The 22,193-nt window shown below is 44.8% G+C and overlaps 1 protein-coding gene across 2 annotated transcripts in view; it reads right to left on the bottom strand.

The window, feature by feature from the left end:
• KIF3A (kinesin family member 3A) overlaps positions 1-22,193 on the bottom strand; it is a 36,532-nt gene that overhangs the window by 10,801 nt on the left and 3,538 nt on the right. Inside the window, exons 2-13 of one of the 2 annotated variants that reach the window (XM_044454539.1) lie at positions 21,323-21,605; positions 18,941-19,085; positions 18,282-18,366; positions 17,574-17,679; positions 16,568-16,707; positions 15,677-15,874; positions 13,749-13,923; positions 12,654-12,755; positions 4,044-4,052; positions 2,790-2,946; positions 1,057-1,237; positions 422-532 (exon numbers count right to left, since the gene is read on the bottom strand). In XM_044454539.1, the coding sequence (XP_044310474.1) occupies positions 422-532; positions 1,057-1,237; positions 2,790-2,946; positions 4,044-4,052; positions 12,654-12,755; positions 13,749-13,923; positions 15,677-15,874; positions 16,568-16,707; positions 17,574-17,679; positions 18,282-18,366; positions 18,941-19,085; positions 21,323-21,605 (1,692 nt within the window). The remainder of the gene's footprint in view (positions 1-421; positions 533-1,056; positions 1,238-2,789; positions 2,947-4,043; positions 4,053-12,653; positions 12,756-13,748; positions 13,924-15,676; positions 15,875-16,567; positions 16,708-17,573; positions 17,680-18,281; positions 18,367-18,940; positions 19,086-21,322; positions 21,606-22,193) is intronic. The other variant, XM_044454541.1, reaches the window with a different exon arrangement.

Here is a 22,193-nt window from a genome sequence, read left to right as displayed (position 1 = left end):
ACTACTAGAACATATTGCAGTAGTGCAATGGTGCCAGAGAACTGTTGCCTTCACAAAGCTGTTAATGCCACAGAGCTCCAAAGTGAACTCCGAACCTACTTTTCAAGCACAGCAGGACAGGAAGATCATCTTTTTTCTCTTTATGCTATTGCGTAAAGGACTTTGGATACTGATAATCCTGTAAATAATTCAAGTGCAATGTTTCTATGCTTCAATAGCTTTGGCATACATGTTGCCAACTGCACGTTTGTTCTACACAGATCCTGAACATCCACATGGAAAGCACACCTACACCCCTGTAGCCTTTCCTCCTCTGGTTTCTATTTACTCTTGCATGTGAATTATGTCCCTTTGATGGTCATTTGGAAACACAGATCTGCCTGCAACAGTGCTTGGAAACAGGGCTGTTTAGGAGACTGACCTCTGACTTTGCTGCCATTAGCATTGTCCAGACTTTTTTCAGTTTCTTGGTCTTCCCTTGAGCTTCCTCTTGAAGGCTGGTATACTTTTCCTCAATGTCCAAACGCTCTTGCTATTAACAAATAATTAAAAATGCCAAAGGTTAACAAGAACTACCCAACTGATGGCTGTTTAAAAGATACTATTCAGCAAAGGATTGTGGGGGGTGTTTTTCGGCCCAAGTGTATGGTGGGGATGCCATGTTAATTGTTGCCAGGTGCCAGCATTTTGCTTCCACATTGTCTACCACCTTGGTTCAAAAGTTGCCAACCTCAGTCTGGCTGACTATGGCAGAACAGAACCAAGGTTGAAAAGAGGAGCAGCTTTGCACTTAATTCTACTCCCCAAATTCATGAGCTGAAGACTTCTTCTCCAGGTAAACTTCAGCCCTGTCTGGAAACCAAGCAGAAGCGGCAGAATACTCCGGTGAAATGTTTCCAATCCTTTAAGCAGTGCCATGCAGATACCACCCCTCATTTCAGAGATGCATGAGCCGTGCCTGCACACATGACTCCAACACACAGGTAAATAAGATGAAGGGTACCTGTGATGCTGTTTAGTAAGAACACAACAGTATAGCAAAGAGATGAACTGAACCTCTTTCTCTTCGAGTTCTCTGCGGAGCTGCTCTGCTCTTTTCCTTCGCTCCTCAAGTTCCATGTTAGATTCCTCCAGAAGCTTCTCCTGCTCCTCCGCTTTAGCCAGCAAGTCCACTCCTCCCACAATCACCTTCTTTTCCAAGGCTAGCAACTTCTCCAACAGTGACTGATGTTCTTGCCTGGGTGAATGGACAGGACAAAACTTTCCTCATTGGAAGCCAGGAGTCTAACACTACAGATCCCAAATTCAATTTTGAGAGGCCCATATGATGCACAACTGAAGTCCTGGGTAGCTTCTCACATTTGTTTATCAGCTTATGAGGCAGGGGCTGCATGCACGTGTGTGGGAAGCTACCACAGCAATATTTAAGCTGAAAGCTCTGTCAACTTTAGCCAGGCTGAAGACGGCCTACTTTTCAGCTGCTCATCCTTTCCACTAGGGGTGGCTGGTTTACAAACAAGGAAACCCTTTCAGCCTTTCCTCTCAAGTTTCCCCCCACCCGCTGCCCTGCTGTTGCAAGGGACTGTGCTATGGAGACTGTCCCAATGGGAGCAAGATGGAAGGTTCTAGGTATTGCTCCTTTATTTCTGAAGTGTTTCCTGTAAAGGTGGGGAGCCTGGAAAAAAAAAACCTCCCAATAACAGAGGCATTATTGATCCCCTACTGCTCCCCCTGCACCAGAGTAACTTTTGAACAATTCCAGTGCCCACTTGTGGTGTGGGGATCACTGTACACATCTGAGAAGTGTACTCGGGCAAGGAGTGAATGTTTGGAACGTGTGGCGACAGAAGGAGAAAAAGCCTTTCAAGGGCAGTGAACATGTGTAAGAGAGCAGCTGCCTATGGGGATGTGTGCAGGTATCCTTTTAAGCACATTTGGGCTTTTTGGAGCGTGAACGATCCCCAAAGGAGGGAGTTTTAGAATGCACATGCGCACATGAAAACGTAATACTAACCACCTGACAAAGTATGGTATTTATTGAGAAGGCATTTTGCCCACAACTGCTGTCAGAGATACTCATGGGAACATCACGAACTGTCAGCAATGCCATGTCAGTCTAGTTATGGAAGTTTCAGCATGTGTGCCTGTGCACGCGCGTGTGCATACCGTACATCAAGGGAATGGGGTGGCAACCTATAGCCCTTCAGATACAACTCCAGACGGCCCAGGCCAACACAGTCAATGGTGAGGGATGATGCCATCCAACAGCATCTACAGGTTGCCCACCCCCTCTTCTTGATGCTCCCCCATGTGGAACACTTGCATATGCCAAAGGCCAGAAACCCCACATGTACCCTGGGCACTAGTGAGCCTTGCCAGCATGGTGGCTAAGAGACTGAGCTACAACTAGGAAGTCTCTGCTTCAAGTCTTGCCTCTGCCAGGACATCCCTCACAGGCCTTAGGGCAAGCCATCTTCTGTCAGCCTCAGTCCTGCCATCTGCAATATGGGGTTGCTGGACAGATGAGAATGCTGGCTTTTCCTTACAGCACCCTTCTCCAAGCAGATATCCTCCAGATGTGTTGAACTGCCATCCCTCCCAGCCAAGGACCATGCTGGTGGAACTGATGAGAGCTGCACTCCAATGCAACCAGACTGAGAAAGGCTGCCTTGCAGGGTGGATGTAAGGGCTGCAACTAGAGGAGGCAAGCTAAGTGCCTGGAGCATGTGAAAGCACTTTACAGGAGTCATGAATTTCAAGGCTTGTATTCCAAGTTCAGAAATACTCACTGCGCTTTAAGCAGATCTTTCTCCCTCTTTTCAAGCTCTGCCCGGGCTTTGTTTCTCTCTTCCTCTTCCATATCAAGCTTTGTTTCAAGGGCTTTCCTTTCTTCATCTATCTTGGCTTGCATTTCCATCATCTTGTCAGGAGAAACTTTCTTCTTTCCTTTGAGCAGAATCAAGGGCAAGTTTAAAGAATGTCATCATGCTAAAAACATACATGTATGCAATTTTCCCATCATATGAATGATATGCCATCATATTAGATGAGTTCTCAGAACAAAAATTAAAAAGCCCATGGTTACTACTGTAGCTTAGAAGCTCCTAAGATGTACATCAAAGCAGAAGCAGTTTAACAATTTCTCTTAAACCTTGGCACCAAATGGATTTTGATGGGTCACCAGCAGCTGCAAACCTTATCAAAATTCTTAGTAATACAGACATGCCAAGAGTTTTTGCTTGCCAAGGTATGTTGCCATGTGGCTGATTTTGTGACAAAAACACTTTTAGAAATAAATACGCAAAATAGTAACAGAGGCCCTGAACTGATTTCTAAAGGTCATTTGTGGGGAAAATGTGACTCTTAATTACAGGGAAAAAGTCACTGATCCAATTCACTGATCCAATTTAAAGCCATCTGGATTTTTTTAAAAAAATATACCCACACATAACCCTCAGAAGTCAGCATTTCAAAACTAAAAATTAGATGCATAGTGTCAGAACAATAAAATTATACACACACAAGTATGTATGTATGCATGTGAACAAATAACATGCTGGAAAAAGAAAAATAGCAAAACAATGGAGCTAAATCAGGCTTGGAAAAATCAAAATAAATCTCTTTGTACTAAGGTAAGAAGGCAGAAAATGGTGTGGGGCAAAGAATCACACCTTTGTTGGTCCCATTTTGCTCTTTCCCCTACCACCTTGCTGTACAATCTAGGCTATCGAGATTCAGCCAAGGACCCTGGAGATAAAAACAATGGTCTTGTTGCTACTGTACAGGGAAACTCCCTCACAATGGCCTCACTGACTCCCACAGCTGCATTTGCCATAACTGTGCATCCCATTTGACTTCAGAGTGCGTCCCATTACGATTCAGTTTGCGACTGCATCAAATCCACCAGCTTAACACTGTTAAGAAAGCTTTGTGCACCTTGAGTCCACTGCGGTTGAGAGAGAGAACAACTAGGAAGTTTGAACACGACCTTAAAACAAGTCCTTTAAATGGTATTAGATGGAATGCCAATCAAACACACCAACCTGCTTGATCTTGCATTTTAAGAGGAAGAGGCAAACAAATCGCAGAGAGGCAGCACACGCACAAAGAGGAAGGGTGTGGGAGGGAAAAAGAAACAGATTATTGCTTGATTTGTTTTACAAAACAAACAAGGTTACAAATAAAAGCATTCATCAAGATTTGCATCTACAGACAACAAAAGAACAGAAAAATCAGCAAATTAAAATACTAAAATGCAAGATTAAATGTCAGCACTGCAGTCCCATTTCTGTATTGAAACAGGGTAAGCATCCCAAACTGAAGAATACATTTATCTTCAGCTCATCACATGATGACATTATTTTTTCTGAACGATATTAGGTCTGTTCTGCTGTCCAGACTATAAACTCTCACAAGGACCATGCCCTCCTGAGAAATATGCCAGAGAATTATTTCCCATCCTAGAGGAAAACCTGGGTATCTGAAGAAGCCAATTGTCACAGAAATCCAATTACGTCTGGAGTATGATTACATTTTCCAGTACTGCCTGCATTTCATATGACCGATCACACATGCAGGAGTATAAATTATATAATGCCAATATTAATTTGAACAGGGTGTTAAAACAAATTTGTTTCTAGAAATGCAAATGCTTCCATAGTGGTAAAGCAGCACATTTTAGCTGGTGCTATCAAAGAGGAAGGGAAGAAGGGTAAGAAAAGAGGAGGCAATGCAGTGAAAACATGCAACATGCAAAAACCAAAGCAACAGTTACCACAAGGGAAGCATATTTTTTGTGGAAATGTGGAGGCCCGATCTGTGTCACACTCTTGTCAAGCTGGAATTTGTTCCACAGACAACAAAGAGCTCCTCAAATTAGAGCATTCCATTGTGATTTAAAGCACTGGGGTGTGTGAGAGAGAAATCCAAAAACAGAGAAAAGCCCATTTGTTTCAAACTATTAATGAAAGTGCCTAATAAGGGCTCTTTGAACTTGATCCATCTTGTCAGCTTCCAGGAACAATGCAGATTGTTGACACAGAGATGTACGGAATGAATGAATGCTGTAACCTAGCAGGTCCGACCCACACAACCAGGCCTACAAATGCAGGGGCTCCCCATTCCCTTCTGTGGCCTGGTTCACACATAGTGCTAATGGGTGCTGAATTCTTGGTAACCAGCTTTTCTTATAAAGTTTGAACTCTGGGTTGTTCAAACCATGGGTTGCTGTTCTGTGTGATCCTAGAACTGAGGGTTGTTCGTGGCAAGTTTCATTAGACTACAGAAATGGCAGACAGGAGCAGTAACTCCCCACCCCCACCCCACAACTATTCTGTCTGCCAGAACTGTGGCATAGCAAAGGCATTTCGGACACAGAAAGGGAATGGAGACAGGAGGAAGGAAACCCAGAGACTAAGAATTGACCAGTTTTGCTGAATTGTTTGGCAGATAACCCTGGTTAGGGAAACAAACCATGCATTAAATAATGAGTTGTTAGATGTGAATCAGGTCTGTGAGAATGGAGAATGCCTGACATGCAGAATGAAAAACACTGCCACATATGTGCTCTGTCTTGTATAAGCTAATGAGAAACCCCTGCAGGAGCCAGGTTTGGAGTTCAGCAAAGGAGTTTAAAGCCATGAATGGTTTAGGCACAAATGCTACAACCAGTCACCCCAAAGTTTACCAAATTATGCACTCTGTGAAGCTTCATTTCTAGAATATCTTTCCCTTGACTATGAACACCCTACTGAAATAGTATTTGCATGTAATAGAATATTAATATATCAGAGAACACAAACTAGATCCACTCTATTTCCTATCAATACAATATTTTCTTGAACAATACTAAATAAATTTGCTTTCCTGAACCATTTAACCAAAAGTGAGTCTCGGATTTGTTTTTGCTCCACGTTTGAAACAGCAAAGGAAAAAAGCATGCTTTGCTTAATGGGGTGGGGGGAGAGATCCACGTTTCACTCTGAACAAAACCAATGTCAGGGATAGGGAGCAAAATGCAGCATCAGAACAATGAGTGCACAGGCTATGGGCAGGCTGGAGTTTCACTGGATGATTTAAGAGCTCCCACTCACTAGTGAAGGATTTGTCCAGAGGTTTTTCTATGACAGAGCATGTAGAGTCTGAACTACTGCCGCTGCTACTGCCTGGAAAACAGAGAAGGGGGCCCCATGGAAAAACCAGAAAGGAAGAAGAAACAAGAAACACATGCAAGGCATTAGCTCTAAAGGACAATCAACTCAGAGAGGCTGGTTTAATGATACATAATCATATTTTCATATCTTTCTTTGAGCACCTTACTACACAGCTGCATTAAGTATAGCTTAGAATGAAACACATCCCGAGTGTTGGCCAAGGATCCCAAATCAGTGTAGCAGCTTCAGTGAGAAAAAACAACAAAAGTCACCTGCACGACTGACAATTGTCTTGGTCCCAGTGAAAAGGTGGCATGGCCACTTCTTCTGGCAGCCAAAACTGGGCTTTTAATAATATTGTTTCTGGTGTTTGATCATTTATTAACCTTGAAGGACAAATGACTTGCTAAAAACTCAGCAGTTGAAAGGAAAGCATGGTATTGTGAAAATACTGGCATGCAGAAGCCAGCTCAAGTCACATGACTGACAGCGTGAAGGCCAGAATCCACCAGAATGGCTTTTACTGGTTTTTAGTTTACACTCCAGCCTCTGCCACATCAGACGTGGTCACAAACCCATGAAATTGCTCTTCTGTCTCACAATTAATTGGATTAATCTCTCAGTCCTGGAGATCTGCTATGCTGTTAACAGAGTTCAAATACCAATTTCCTGAAAAGAGCCCCAGCATTTGACTAATAGGAGCACATAAAAAGTACACATCCAAAATTTTAGTTGAGGGTTGACTCCAAATGGCTGTGGCAGAAATAAATGGTAGGGGTCTCTTTCTCAGAAAAAGGTCTCTTCCTTGGGTGACTATGTCAGTGGCTGTCATCTGAGCAGATTTCTCAGACAATGAAATGGGTAGTTATCATCTACTACAAAAGGAGCCCAGGGGAGGGAGTTGGGGGAGGAAGCTATTTAATAAGAGCCACTGTTCCCCTCTGTTATTGCACAGGCTCTTCTAGCAAACTTGCCATGCTGCTTCAAAACAGAAATGACACCAAAGAGTGAGACGCTGCTCCTTTTAACAGCGGCCAAGGCAACTGTCAGGTTCCTTGCAATTTGCCCACTTGTCCCAGCAGAAGGGCACAGACAATCTACCCGAAAAAGCCAAGGCCCGACCTAAAGACCAAGAACAGTTACACACCAATCTAAACAGAGCCCACTAAAAGCATCTTAACAGGGCAGACACCTGCCAATTCCTCATAAAGGGTGGAGGCCCACAGCACTAGCAGGAGTGGCAAAAGGCCCGTTTGGGCATTCCCAGTGCTGCCACTCGCAATGCATGGCGCCACCAGGGGTCTGCAGGCTCACGTCATGCATGCAAATGACAACCTCCCACCAGGAGACCCTGAATTCCATGAACCACCAGATCCTCCATACTCAGAACAGGGCAATTGTGTTCTCTGTAACTAGCTGGGCCCACACAGAAATAAGTGCCAAGCTCTCCATCTCTGAATCTTCTACACACAGTGAAGGACATCATCAGACAACGGTGAGGAGGTGCATGAGGCTGAGAGCCTGCTCCGTCCTGATTGCACCACCCACAAAAGCCAATACACACAATCCACAATGGGGGTGGGGGGTGGGGAATCACATAAACCTAAGAGGGTTCATTTATTCAAACCACATACAAGGTCTTTATTTTTACAGTGAAATAGAAAAAGGAACTGTTCTCCCAAGAACCTCTTTGAAAATAAATATGGAAATTGCACGCCAAGTTATTGCCATGACTTGATGCATCGTGTGGCCTAATTTAAGGCTGACATGCCACTGAATGGGAGTACACCAACTGCGCCCGGCAGCCTACGCCGGAGGAGGGCCGCCTCCTCGCTGTGTAAGACCGCGCCGCGCCGGAGGGGAGCCGCTGCCTGGCCGCGTAAGACCGCGCCGCCATCCACCGCCCACTTGGCTGCTCCGCCACGCCCCAGCACGTGTGGCAGGCGTGCTTCGGACGAGGCGGGGGACGCAGGGCCGGCGGCTACAAAGGGCGTCGGCCAAAGGACGGTCGCCACCGTTCGGGTGGCCGAGCAGGGGGCGGGGCTGGCCAGGGGCTTGCGCTTGGCGATGGTAGGCCCTCCTGCTGGGCTGTGAGTGAGGGGTGAGTGTGTGTGTGTGTGTGTGTGTGTGTGTGTGTGTGTGTTTTTAGTAGTATTTTAAATCTTTTTATGGAGTCGTCCCTGGCCATGCTGCCGCTTATGTTTCCTGGGGAGCGCACGGGTGCCGCCATTGAGGTGGTTATGGGCAGGGGACGTAACAGCGTTGGGAGCTTAACGTGTCCGCATAGAAGAAGGAGGGACAGATGGCTGACACCTGTCCCTACTTCTGGTTTTGCTCCCAGCCAGAGGGTGCCAGGGAGTCTCGTCAGTCGCCCCTCCGGCCTGACGGTGCTGTTGCTTAATGCCAGGTCGGTCAATAACAAATCTGCCCTCATCCAGGACCTGATTGTGGATGAGGGGGCCGACCTGGTCTGCATAACGGAGACCTGGGCGGGAGAGGGGGGGGATGTTGCCCTCTCCCAAGTGTGCCCGCCCGGGTATCTGGTCCAGCACTGCTCACGGCCGGAGGGGAGGGGAGGGGGGGTCGCTTTGGTTTACCGAGCCTCCATCTCCCTCAAGGGACTTCCGGTCCCTTCGAGACCAGGGCTGGAGTGTCTCTATTTGGTGTTGGGCGACCGAGACAGACTGGGGATTCTGTTGGTGTACCGCGCACCCTTCTGCCCAACAGTCTCCCTGCCTGAGCTGACGGAGACTGTCTCGGACCTGGTGTTGAGGACCCCCAGGATGTTGGTCCTGGGGGACTTCAATCTCCATGCCGAGGCTAGTCTGACCGGGGCGGCTCAGGACTTCATGGCCTCCATGACGGCCATGGGGCTGTCTCAACAAGTCACCGGCCCCATTCATGAACGGGGACACACTCTGGACCTGGTTTTCTCGACGGGGCAGGAAGAGGGTGGTCTGAGGGTGAGTAATTTATGCTTGACTCCCCTGTCATGGTCAGATCACTTCCTGGTGAGGTTTATGCTCGAGAGCGACTTCTCCCTCTGTAAGGGTGCGGACCCGATTATGTGGGTCCGCCCCTGGAGCCGGATGGATCCAGAAGGATTCCTGAAGGCCCTGGGGGAGTTTCCGGCTGACAAGACGGGTGCTCCTGTCGAGGCTCTGGTCGAACTGTGGAATGGGGAGATGACCAGGGCTGTAGACACGATCGCTCCTAAGCGTCCTCTCCCACCGGGCAGAGCCCGCTCTTCCCCTTGGTATACTCCTGAATTGAGGGCGATGAAGCAGGTTGGGAGACGACTAGAGCATAGGTGGAGGAAATCACGAGATGAATCTGACCGAACACACTTACGAGCCCACTATCGGGCCTATGCTGTGGCGGTGAGGGCGGCAAAAAAGAGATTCTTTTCCGCTTCCATTGCCTCCTCACAATGCCGTCCGGCGGAGCTCTTTCGAGTGGTGCAAGGCCTGGTCCGTCCAGGTCCAAAGGAAGACCTGATTCCACCCTCAAAGGCCCGCTGTGACGACTTTGCCAGGCATTTCAGGGAGAAAATCGCTCAGATTCGTCACGAGCTGGACACCACTATTGATTCAGAGGTTTCAAAGGAGACACCAACGCTGCCGTCTGGTCCAGATTTATTGGATGAATTTCAGTTATTGCGGCCCGATGATGTGGACAAGGTGCTTGGGCGAGTACGTCCAACCACTTGCTTTTTGGACCCTTGCCCGTCTTGGTTAATAAATGATTCCAAGCGCGGGATTGGAACCTGGATCTTGGAAGTGGTTAACGCTTCTCTGAGGGAGGGTCGGGTGCCTGCCCCTTTGAAGGAGGCGGTAGTCCGACCGGTCCTGAAGAAGGCGTCACTGGATCCAGAGATGGCCACTAATTATAGACCAGTGGCCAACATCCCGTTTCTGGGCAAGGTGTTAGAACGAGTGGTGGCGGGACAACTCCAAGCACTCTTGGATGAAACTGATTATCTGGACCCATTGCAGTCCGGCTTCAGACCCGGGTACGGTACTGAATCTGCCTTGGTCGCCCTGTATGATGACCTGTGCAGGGAGAAGGACAGGGGGAGTGCGTCCCTGTTGGTTCTGCTGGACCTCTCAGCGGCTTTCGATACCATCGACCATGGTATCCTTCTGGATAGGCTTGCGGGATTGGGGGTCGGAGGCACTGCTTTGCAGTGGTTCCGCTCCTATCTCAATGGCCGGTTCCAGAAGGTGGTGCTGGGGGACTATGGCTCTGCGCCATGGCAGCTATGCCATGGAGTACCGCAGGGGTCCATTTTGTCCCCTTTGCTGTTCAACATATACATGAAACCGCTGGGAGAGGTCATCAGGAGGTGTGGGCTGCGGAACCATCAGTACGCTGATGATACCCAGCTCTACCTCTCGTTTTCCACCAATCCAGGTGAGGCAGTGGCTGTGCTGAACCGGTGCCTGGCCGAGGTAATGGGCTGGATGAGGGCCAATAAACTGAAGCTCAATCCAGACAAGACGGAGGTCCTGTTGGTTGGCAGATCGGGCTTCGGAGAGGGTGAATTGAACCTTGTCCTGAATGGGGTTGCACTCCCTCTTAGGGACAAGGTCCGCAGCTTGGGAGTGCTCCTCGACCCAGAGCTTTCACTGGAAGCTCAGGTAACAGCAGTGGCGAGGAGCGCTTTCCTCCAGCTTCGGCTAATTCATCAGCTGCGCCCCTATCTGGAGAATGACTGCCTTGCGACAGTGACACATGCGTTGGTGACTTCCCGTTTGGACTTCTGTAACGCGCTCTACGTGGGGCTACCCTTGAAGACGGTCCGGATACTTCAATTGGTCCAAAATAGAGCTGCCAGGCTGCTGACGGGGACTGGACGTTATGTTCACATGACTCCAGTTCTCCGTCAGCTTCACTGGCTTCCCATTGAAGTCCGGGCCCAATTCAAGGTGTTGGTTATGACCTATAAAGCCCTAAACGGCTTGGGTCCTGGTTACCTGAAGGAGCGCTTACATCCTTATATGCCCAGCCGCCCCCTGAGATCGGCGGGAGAGGCCCTTCTCCGGGAGCCCTCCATGGAAGAAGTTAGGAGGGTGGTTACTCGGAGGAGGGCTTTCTCTGCGGTGGCGCCTAAGTTATGGAATGCGCTCCCCAGAGAGGTCCGCCTGGCGCCGTCGTTATTTGTTTTTCGGCGCCAGGCGAAGACCTTTTTATTTAAGCAGTATTTTAAATGTTAATATTATTGAATTTTATTTGGCCAGGGCGGCTTGTTTTATAGTGTATGTTTTATATTATATATTTGTATTTTATTGTATGTATTTTAAAATGTTATTTTATTTTTTTGTTGTAAGCCGCCCCGAGGCTTCGGCGAATGGGGCGGCATAAAAATGTTTAAATAAATAAATAAATAAATAAATAAATAAATAAATAAATAAATAAAGTGATATTCCCATCTGTACTTTTTACCTCTGACCAAGTAAGTGAGTACAAAGAATGAAAGTACATGAAACAAACTTTGATGGATATCTTGAGGTCTTACAGATTTTTCCTTCATAGAAACCTCTTGTAGCACAACGAGCCCATTTAGAAGACCTACCACCCTCGGTAACAATATTGGAGAACACTACAATGCTTGATTGGAATCAGTTTATGGCAGGGTGGAGAGCCTGTGGTTCTTAGGATTGGGGTGGGGAGACCTCAGGCTTTTGGGATCTGTTTGGATTGTTAGTAGAAGTGCAAGCTCCGGGAGCCAGGTACAAAATAGTGCTCAGGGCAATCATACACAGAGTGGAATGAAGGAAAAGGGTACCTCTGAGCACCTGGCTTGGACCAAAAACTTGCTTTCAGAATCAAACCTGGACCTACAGTCCTTTCACACACATAAGCGACCTTTGGTTTCCAGCATCTCCTCAAGCTTTTCTCATTCAGCTGGCTCATGAAGAAGGGGTGGGAGCATTTTTGTTGTTGTTAGTTAAACAGTTGGGAATCAGAAACATTTGGAGAGCTGTTTCAAATCAACAAGAGATCTATTAATAGATTCCAATCTAGCCCTGTTCTAGGTGCTGTTGGACTACAGCTCTCATCAGCTCCAACCAGTATGTCATCTCGGACAGGGATAACCACGGCAGCACAGCAGCTTCTGAAAGGCCACAGGTTCCGCACCCTTGCGTTGCATTCAACCCAATCTGTAGAGCTCCTTAACAGGGAAGAGGTGGGACTAGTCCAGCACTGCCTCTTAACATTTCTTTCCGGCTGCCTGCATATGCCCATGTGGGCACACATGCAGAGCAACATTTGTACAGTCATGAACTATGAACGCTGCCCTGCCGTCACTTGAGAGTCTCTACTCAAATCTACCACCTCAGTTAAAAAAAAAAATAATAATCCCCCCAATGCACATTTTAAGTAAGGCAGGTCAGCTTAAACCAAGACCCTGCAAGAGGGTCTGTTTCTAAAGGGGACAGGATAGACACAAGGCAATAACATTGAGAGGAAAAGGTGACTACTTCCTCGGCTCCTTACCCCTTCGCTTCTTTCGCTTTTCTCCATCTTCGCCAATCTCCTCGTCCTCATCCTCATCCTCCTCATCAGAGCCACTGCTTTCAGAGCCGGAAATTTCTTCACCTAGGGAATTAGTGCACTGACTTACAGATGGGTCCAAGAAACAGACACTTTCCAGTGAAAGCTCATCTGCAGAACTATACTTTGCTACTAAGGGGTTTGGAGACAATCCTTTCCTGCTTTCCTGGGATTAAGGCCCACTGTATTTAGTGGATTTTAATTCTGAGTAGACATGCATAGGGTTGTGCTAACTAAAGACTTTAAACTTGAGCCCTGTTTCTTAACTTCTTCCATCCCTGATAGAAAAAGGAACAGAAAGGCAATGCAACTAACTTTGCCAAGTGGATTTCCAGAAAAGTCTTAGCTGCTGGATGCAGCCCCATAGACTGATGTACATCAAATTCTTTTGAACCCTTTGCTGTGCATGAATTGCAAACAAGCTTAAACTAAGTGAAGAAGAGGTGACATTCACAACCCAGCATTGGCTCCAAGTACCATCTAGTGGGCAGTCAGAATATTTTATTGAAAGAAGCAAGCATTAATTTGAAGCTGAGAACAATGGCCACAGTACTGGTTTTGGAATGACCAGATCCATTAGTCCACTCTGTCAGAAGGTGGGATAGGCTACCTTGGGCAAATCAGTTACTGGGTTCAGACAACACAGTAATCCACACTCAAAGGTTGAGGGTGGGCTGTCCTTGAACTGTGGTTTCATGACCCAACAACAAATCAAAGATTTTCTTCATGGGTTGCTTGTGGTTAAGAAGTCATGGTTTGTTAGTGAGGCTGGGATCAGACAATTCATGATTCCATAACAACCCACACTCAATCTATACTCAACCCCTGACCATAGGCTATTGTGTTGTCTGAACCTAATCACTCTCAGTCTAAACTACCTTGCGAGACTCCTGTGAAGATAAAGGAGGGACATCAGTTAGGACAACAAATATCTTGAACTTCATTCTCTATAGGGAACTCTGAAGGTACTTTAGGTATGAAAAACTGTTTCCAATACTTATTTATAATTACTATAGAGGAAAAAAATCAGTGGGTTACCTTCCTCCAACTTTTTCTTAAGTTCTTCTATTTCCTTTTGAAACTGGCGAAGCAAGGCATCCTTTGGATCTTCATTAATTCTAGCCTTATTCTTGATGTTCTTGGCACGATTGGCATATCGCAGAGTGCTGATAGTCTCATCATAATTGTAGTCGGCCGGGCCAATATTTGCACACTAATGCAGAAGATTCATATACAAGAGAAAAGTGTATAGGAATAAGAACTACAGAAAATTGCAATTCAATACAAAGCAACGTTTCCAGGCAACCCCACGCTCAGTTCCCACAGATAACAAAACTCAGTCCGAAATGTAACCACAATGGTGTGTAGTCTACAGAAGTGAAAACAGGGATGTCCAATAGGCCTACAAATGGTCATGGCTTGGTTTGTACTTTATAGGGATACTCAAGTTTGGAAGTATAAATATATAAATGAAGTTCCATGTGAAGTTATTGATTTGATTTGATTTGATTAGAGTCATATTTCACTACTTCGCTACTCTGGGCAGAGCCTAGCAACAGTAACCCACACTCTGGTAACCTCCTGACTAGACTATTGTAACGTGTTCTACATGGGACTACCCTTGAAGATGGTCTGGATACTTCAGTTGGTACAGAATAGAGCTACAAGACTGTTCACTTGGACTGGCAGATATGACCAGTTATGTTTCATCTTCATTGGCTACCAATTGAAGTCTGGGCCCAATTTAAGGTGTTAACTTTGACATACAAAGCCCTTAATAGCTTGGGGCCTGGGTATATGCAGGAACATCTCCTTCCATATACACTTGTTCGAACTCTGAGATCACCTACTGAGGTCCTTCTTCAGGAGCCCTCTCTGAAGGAGGGTAGAAGAGTGACTACTCAGGGAAGGGACTTTTCTGTGGTAGCCCCCCAGCTTTGGAACTCCCTTCCCACAGAGGTGTGCCTGGCACTGACACTATTTGTTTGGCGCCAGGCCAAAGCCTTTTTTATTCACCCCGTCTTTTCATCGTTGATCTTTTTAAACCATACAATGGAATTATTTTATTACATATTCTTATATATTGGATTTCTATTTTTAATGTGCTGTTACATTTCTGGTTTTGTAAGCCATCTTGAAATATGTTTCGATAAGGGTGAGATAAAAATGCTTTGAATAAATAAATATTCATTTATAAAGAGAACTTTGGTATTATATATTTGTATTTTAATGTATATATTTTAAAATGGTATTTTAATTTATTGTTGTAAGCCGCCCCGAGGCTTCGGCGAATGGGGCGGCATAAAAATGTTTTAATAAATAAATAAAAATAAATAAATAATGTAATTCACATGGTTCTTTTATTGTGGAGACCTGCCGCCTAAGTAATTGCTTTAAGTAATTGTGATCCCCCCATAAAGAGATGGAAAACTAAAAATGGGCATATTTGCCCACCACACACCAAAACTAAAGCATTAAAAATGTTTATTGAGGGCCAATATGATGCAGATAAAGTGTTTACCTCCAATTCCTGTTCGCCTACAAAGTTTCAATGGGTGACCATGGATTAGCTATTTTCAGTCAGCCTATCATACCTTACGAGGATTACTCTGAAGATAGAATGCTACTGTTAATATTGTGCATGCAGTTCATGAGAAGGCAAAATCCCCTGGGGAAGACAATCCTGCTAGGGAAAGCTGAGGGCAGAAGAAGAAAAGGAAGTCCAAATATGAGATGGATTGATTCTGTTAAAGAAGCTACTGCTTTGAATTTACAAGACCTGAACAAGGCTGTCATGGTAGGGCATTTTGGAGAGCTTTCATGAATAGGTTTGCCATAAGCTGGAAGTGACTTAATGGCATGTACGAGTAACAACAATAAATGCAAGTGATAAAGGTATCTCCATCACACCGCAGCCATTACAACAAATAGGCCCAAGTCACTACCATGCAAACTCCTGTTATTACCATCATAGTCTTGGAGTTGCCCCCAAGAGAATCCTGCAGGAGTCGAGTCAGCTTGGAGTTACGATACGGCACATGAGTGCTCTTTCCATCCACCAGTGCAGAAATGACATTCCCAAGGGTAGAGAGAGAGAGATTAATTTTTGTAGCTTCCTTGAGTCGTTGCCCAGTAGCGCCAGTTTTTGCTTGCCTTTCTGATCCCTTGAATAGCGGGGAGAGATAGGGAGAAAATTAGATTTCGATGCAGGCAATTTCTGCAAAGAGGAGCACAATGCAAGGTAAACCCACAAGGTAAATGGAAAAGGAAGTAGGACAATTTTTAATTTAATTGGACAAAAGTAAGAGGGGAAAATGGTTACGCAAAATATACATATGGCCAGTGTGACCTGCATTCTTAGGACTCTCATGAAACCTTATATGCTTCTTCAATGGCATCCCCAAAAACCAACGGTTGATCTGCTGGCATGTGATTGGACCAGTCCAGGTGACTCTAGATAGGTTTAGGGAACTGCTCTGCAGAACCATATTCCAGTTCAGGCCTCACAACTATGAGGATCTTGGAGTAAGGGGCTACATTGGATCCTCATTTTGTCTGTTTTACACAGGTGCCAAGTCCTTATTCCTTGTTGTTCTTATGGCATGTGTGGGTGAACACATGAACACTCTGAATACTCAGTTGGCTTGAGTGAACCTGCCTAGATTGTGTCCATCTCTGTGCTCAGAGACCGCACACCCAGGAGTAAGTTCCGCTGAACAGAGCAGCACCCCTGCTTGAGGAAGCACATACAGGCTTGCTCTTCGTGACGTGGCCCCTGCAGTGCTTGTGATGGTGGTCTCGGCTGTGGAGCAAAGCCTGCCCAAGGTGGCTCCCAAGGGATGCATGCAACAACCTACCGCAAGATCTACGAGGTGCAGCTTGCCCATGCGCACGTGCATGTTCCCATCGACACCCTTCTCGCTGCATTCAATGGTGATGGTGAAGATCGCATGGGAACGGGAACTGTGCTCATTCATATTAGTGGCACCCACAGAACCTATGGACCCGGAGAAATCCAAGGAAAAGCTCAAATTAACAGGGTGGGCACTAGTTCCATTTAATAACCAGAAGTACCACTGCACTTTGCACTGGTTATGCTTTCACTTCTTGCAAAACCCAATACACACATTGCTTTTGGACCTTATTTATCAAAGTCACACATTATCATTACCATGCTTTTCAGTACTAAAATGAATGGTTATTTTTAAAATTAAACTATAGTATTAGTCAGTTTCAGCAGCTTCAACTCATATTCATGCAAGAGGCCAGAAACCCATTTAGAATTATGTCTTACGGTACTGAGCTCTTTTTTTTAAGTGTCAAGAATGCAAATTGCACAAGGCTGTAAGCTTTGTTTACATAGGAAATGAATACAAGAATAAGTAAGATGGAATTTCCTGAATGGGCATTACATTGAATTGATATCTGCATCCCAAGATACTATCCTTTGATTCACAACCTGCCAAATGCAGGAAACTGACACTAGCTGAATGGATGAGTGAAACCTATAAAAATAATGACTTCTTATGTCAGAGTGGTATTCAATTAACTCCTCCCTGCTGAAGGAATAGCTTCTGACAGTAGACGAGGGAGAAGGATCTTTCCTCACCCGCCTATAGCCCCCTCATGTACCCAGAGCTGGTTCGAGAGGACGAGGAGACCTCCTAGAGCAGATCTGGAAGGGCATGAGGCAAGTGGCAATGTGCAAGCAGGTGAGCTTTTTCTTTTCTCTGCATCAAGAACACAGGAGGATCGATCCAGTGTGGTGCAGCAACAGGTGCACGGTAAAGCTTTCCTCAGCCCATCACTGTATGGAGGTGGGAACGGGCCATTAACAGTGCCAGAAGGGGCTATGCAACTTACGGTTTTTGTGTCCCAGTGTCATAATTCGGTCCATGTCATCTGCATTATTTACAACATATGCTGAAAGATCTTTAATGTAGACTCCCACGTCAGGTCGTTCTTTAACCTACAAGACAAATCAGACAGTTGTTTCCAGGACGCATCACTAAACAGGGTGTGCCTATGTGACACAGAGAAATGCAATTCTTTATAACCCTTGAGCACAATATCACGAATGGAGCATAAATGCATTTCTATTCTGGCAATCCTAAAAGGATTCTGGAAACCACAAACAACAAAGGATTCCTTTTCAGGGCTACTTTATAGTACAATGTTTTATGTAAGTCTGTCAAGGAAGCCTGATAACACAATACTATGCATATTTACATAGAAGCCTGCTCCACTGATTTCAATTAGATTCACTACCAGGTAAGTGTGCATACAACTGCAGCCTAACAGAAAAATTTTATGTAAGAGGGAAAGGACTTCTCTCTCTAAATTAGGATTGCGCCCTTATAAAGGTAAATAGCCACATTAACTTTGCCACAGAACACCCCTTCACACTCTTTGGCTAGAAGATGGAGTAGCACCTGAATGGATCTTTTCTTGCCATTTCCTGTTTTCAAAAGTTATGGGTACCTGCTTCAAGGTGAGCAGTTATGTCAATGATAAAGGCCTTTTTCATACTTTGCGTTTGTTCGTAGTAGTTCAGAAAAACTCAGTTCTTACTTCTAGCCTCTGTGTCTGGTCCTTGCCCAGTAGATCACGTACTTCCTCATTATAGATTTCCAAATACGAGACTCGAACCAAAAATCTGAAGTTAAATGATATAAAATAATGATAAAAATGCAAAAATATTGAAAAAATTAAGTTGCTCATACAAGTAAATACATTTACAAAACATTCCAACACAAAAGAAGCGGATAAGAATAATAATTAAGGAATCAATGTTCAAAAAGAGGGCTGGAACAGCTTTCACATAAGGGAGTTAGAAAGTAATTTAGTAAAGACAACAACTGAGGTTTATGAACTGCCACATAATGGAAATTCATAAACACAATGTTATGAAGTAATTTTTTTTAACCACCACAATACTAACAAGAAATCATGCAGTAAACTGTGGGTAGTAGAGTCAATGTACATTAAGAATGTACCTCTTCATGTAACACATACTTGCACATGATGTGCTGATTGTTATCAGCTTTAGCAGGGTGTTGTCACAGAGAACAACCTTTGAGAGTAAAGTAGAACTCCATGTTTAGGGACAGGATACCTCTGAATACCAGTTGTTGGGCTGCCCAAATCCCAAGGGAGGGCTGCCTGCCTTCATGACCTGCTTGTCTATTTCCCAGAAGCATCTAGCTTGAAAGAGGGTACCTTGTATTTACCTTGTATCACCTTCTGCCTTTGCAATGTGCCCAAATATGTGAGCAAAAGAATTCGGAATGATCCCCCTGAGTTCTGGGACAGCTCGGACCCCTTCCATTGTAAACGTCTTTCCTGTTCCAGTCTGCCCATAAGCAAAAATGGTGCCTGCAAATACAAGACAGCACTAGCAATGCCTCATAACGATATAGACAGAAGAAATTATTAATCACATCTAAACTCATCTTTGTACCAGCAGCACTAGTAAGGCAGAATAGTGCAAACGGCAGCCTTCCCAACATGAGTGTATGCCAAGAAGTGGGAGAGAACGAAGCTTATGCAGTGTTCAGGTAAGGATGTACAAAAGTATTTTTTCTGTCCCCTCTCAGGTTCACACAGAAGCATCTGTTAATTCCATTCTGTCCCACTCTTGCATCAACCAAATGTGAACCAAGCTCATTCATTTTAAAGTGTGGATTGAACAAAACATACTTCTAGTCTTCCAGCATCCCTACTACAGACTAATCCAAACTGTAAGGTTGGGAAAAGCTAAGAAGAATCAGCACATGTGTCTCACCACAAAAAAACTATCACTATGATGCAATCCAAGGTCTTTGTCCATATGAAGTTTATGTTATAAACCCCATGTGTCCATCAGCTGCTTTGAAGGTTCTCCAATAAGTTGATGGACGCACCTTTAAAACTTTTCCTGCAAAAGCAGTTGCTGGTGTGAGCAGAAAAAAAATCTTTAAGACTGTTTGGGGTTTCTTGCGTAAAGATTAGGAGCAGGATATGGCAGAGTACTCGGCCTCTCTCCTGTCAGTTGATTTCCTGTTGAAATGCCCATCTCCCAGCTGCTTTAACCTTTGTGGTGCTTGTTTCCTGATTTACCTCACGAATGTAAGGTAAACTATGAGTATGGAACACTGGTTGAGAAAATGGCTGTTGGGAGAAGAGCCAAGCTTTCCTTTCCCCCACAAGAGCACTTTGCAACAGAGAAAGAACCATTAAGCTAACATTACACAGAGATGCACCGTAGTGTGTGGTCAGATCCCTGGTTATCTGAGACAGAAGCACAGATATGCTAAGTTAGCCTTAGAGGGAGAGTGCTGACTCAGTCAAGAAAATATGTTTTACTCTAACATAGGGCAATGTTCTTATTGAGTGGCAAGTCTGGAAGCTGCAATTAACCATAGTTTCCTGTTACAGTCCAACTGGGAACTTTTGGTTAATGATTTCTAAACAAGCCAGCATTTAAAAGCCATGTTAAAGGCCAAACATATCATGAACTTATGTGGATCAGGATGAAACTGGACCATTGTTAAGCTGTGCTTTAGGGTCACATGGATAAGACTGTTCAAGCTTTGTATGTGTCTGGCCCTTACTCTCTTTTCTTCTTGTGTAGCTACAGAATGGAGAGTGAAAGCCTCTGATTCTTGTTTATAACTAAGCCTGGCTTACTGTTAATCTGAAAAAGACAAGCATTGGTCAACTATGGCTAACTGAAACAGACTAAAATCTGGGTTTTATGGTTCTAGCTTGTAACGACTGTCTGTCTTTTTGGATGCAAGGATAAGTCCTGAATAAAGAGGAAACAGATGCAAGTATTTTCCCTGGAGCTATATTGAAGGAGGAAAGAACATAGGAAAAAAGGGGCGCAAGGGATGAGTAGGCTCATTCATTAAGCTATGATTCAGTTCAGACAATCAGTCAGCTTCGATGGCATATTTAAATCATGGTCAGATAAAAGGCACATCAACTCATGGAGGCAGCCATTCAAGCCATGGCTACAATTTGTCGTGTCATCTCTAGGTCTGCTCGAGGATTATGCAAAGATTGTTCAACCCTTGCGCAACTCTTGCTGCCCTGATTCAATGGCATGATGAACTGCAGGTATGGCTTGACTGTTCAAACAACACTCAGCATAAGCTGAAGCTCACCGGGGCTAAAAAAAGCCATGGTGGACCAATGCGACTGTGTAAACTGGATCTCTGTTTGCACTAGGCCACTGTCTGTTGACTTGGGGTAGGGAGGAAAGCCATTTCCCAGAACAGAATTTTCATCTGCAGCAAAGTGCAGCCCTTCATGCTGCCCTTTGGAGAACAGATACTGTTCTACAAGGAACTGTGAAAGAATCACAGAGAAGAAAAGTGCAGAGCAGATCTATTTTTCAGAAACATGCGAATACTTTTAAACAGAATACTAGAATCTTAATCGTAATACCATGGTGATTTCATTGTTGTTAACGACCAAGCAGAGCCATTAGAAAAAAGCAAATAATTTTATAAATAGCTCGTATTCCATACTGATACTTGCATTACTGAAGGTTTAGCTGCAGAAGAATACTTACTTCAAATTATGCTCCCCACCCCCCAGTCACTTTTATACAACAAAGAAGCACTCACCATTATATCCTTCTAGAACAGAGTCAATAATTGGCCTTGCTGTTAAATTGTAAACATCGAGCTGTTTGCTCTCTGGCCCAAAAACAGTATCAAATGTAAATGTTTTGGGAGGTTCATTGGAAGAATCTGTTTTATGGACAGTGATTGTGCCCCGCATTTCATCAACGTTAACTGCCATCTTGTAACACATTGTTTTTTCTCGTTCATTGAAAGGCCGACAACGGACAACGACCTTGACATTATCAGAATTTTCAGGCTTGTCTGGTTTCTCAGATTTGTTGATCTGAAGAAAGAAAGAAATGGTCAGTTCTAAATTCATGAAAGAGCAAGAAACAAAACTTCGTAAGAGTGATTGACAATTGCTGCCATCAACTATAGGGAACTTCTTTCTGAAGCTATAGAAGATCATCACTCAGTTTCACAAATTTTGAGACATGCAATCAGTTCTGGACCAAAGGAGTAACTGACCACCTGCTACTGACTTCTATTAAACACTGGTATCTATTCAGCAGATATCTATTGCCCTAACCCTTCCCTCAGCTGGCGAGGGAAAGTCACATCATACCTCTAAATGTCAGAAACCATATATCAAGACAATCAACACCAGCCTTCCACAACCTGACAGCCTTCAGTGTGCCAGACTAACACTTCCATCTTCTGTACCCATCATAGCTTGTGTTCTTGCTGGCTGGGGATGATGAGGGTTGTAGTCCAACAGCCTAATGGAAGGACACTAGGCTGGTCTAAACCACTTCTGAAAGAATGTGTTGCTGAAATGTCAAAATCTTTCCAGAGTGAGGACACGCTACCGACTGAGGCTGGGGAAAAGAATAATGGCTGGGGACAACTTGGGGGAAGAAGCTTCACAGAA

This window comes from Varanus komodoensis, unplaced genomic scaffold, assembly GCF_004798865.1.
Source record: "Varanus komodoensis strain SLA01 unplaced genomic scaffold, ASM479886v1 scaffold7_3, whole genome shotgun sequence".
Taxonomy (NCBI): Eukaryota; Metazoa; Chordata; class Lepidosauria; order Squamata; family Varanidae; genus Varanus; species Varanus komodoensis.
Note: the sequence above shows the minus strand (reverse complement) of the source record. Positions and strands in the feature narration are given on the sequence as shown.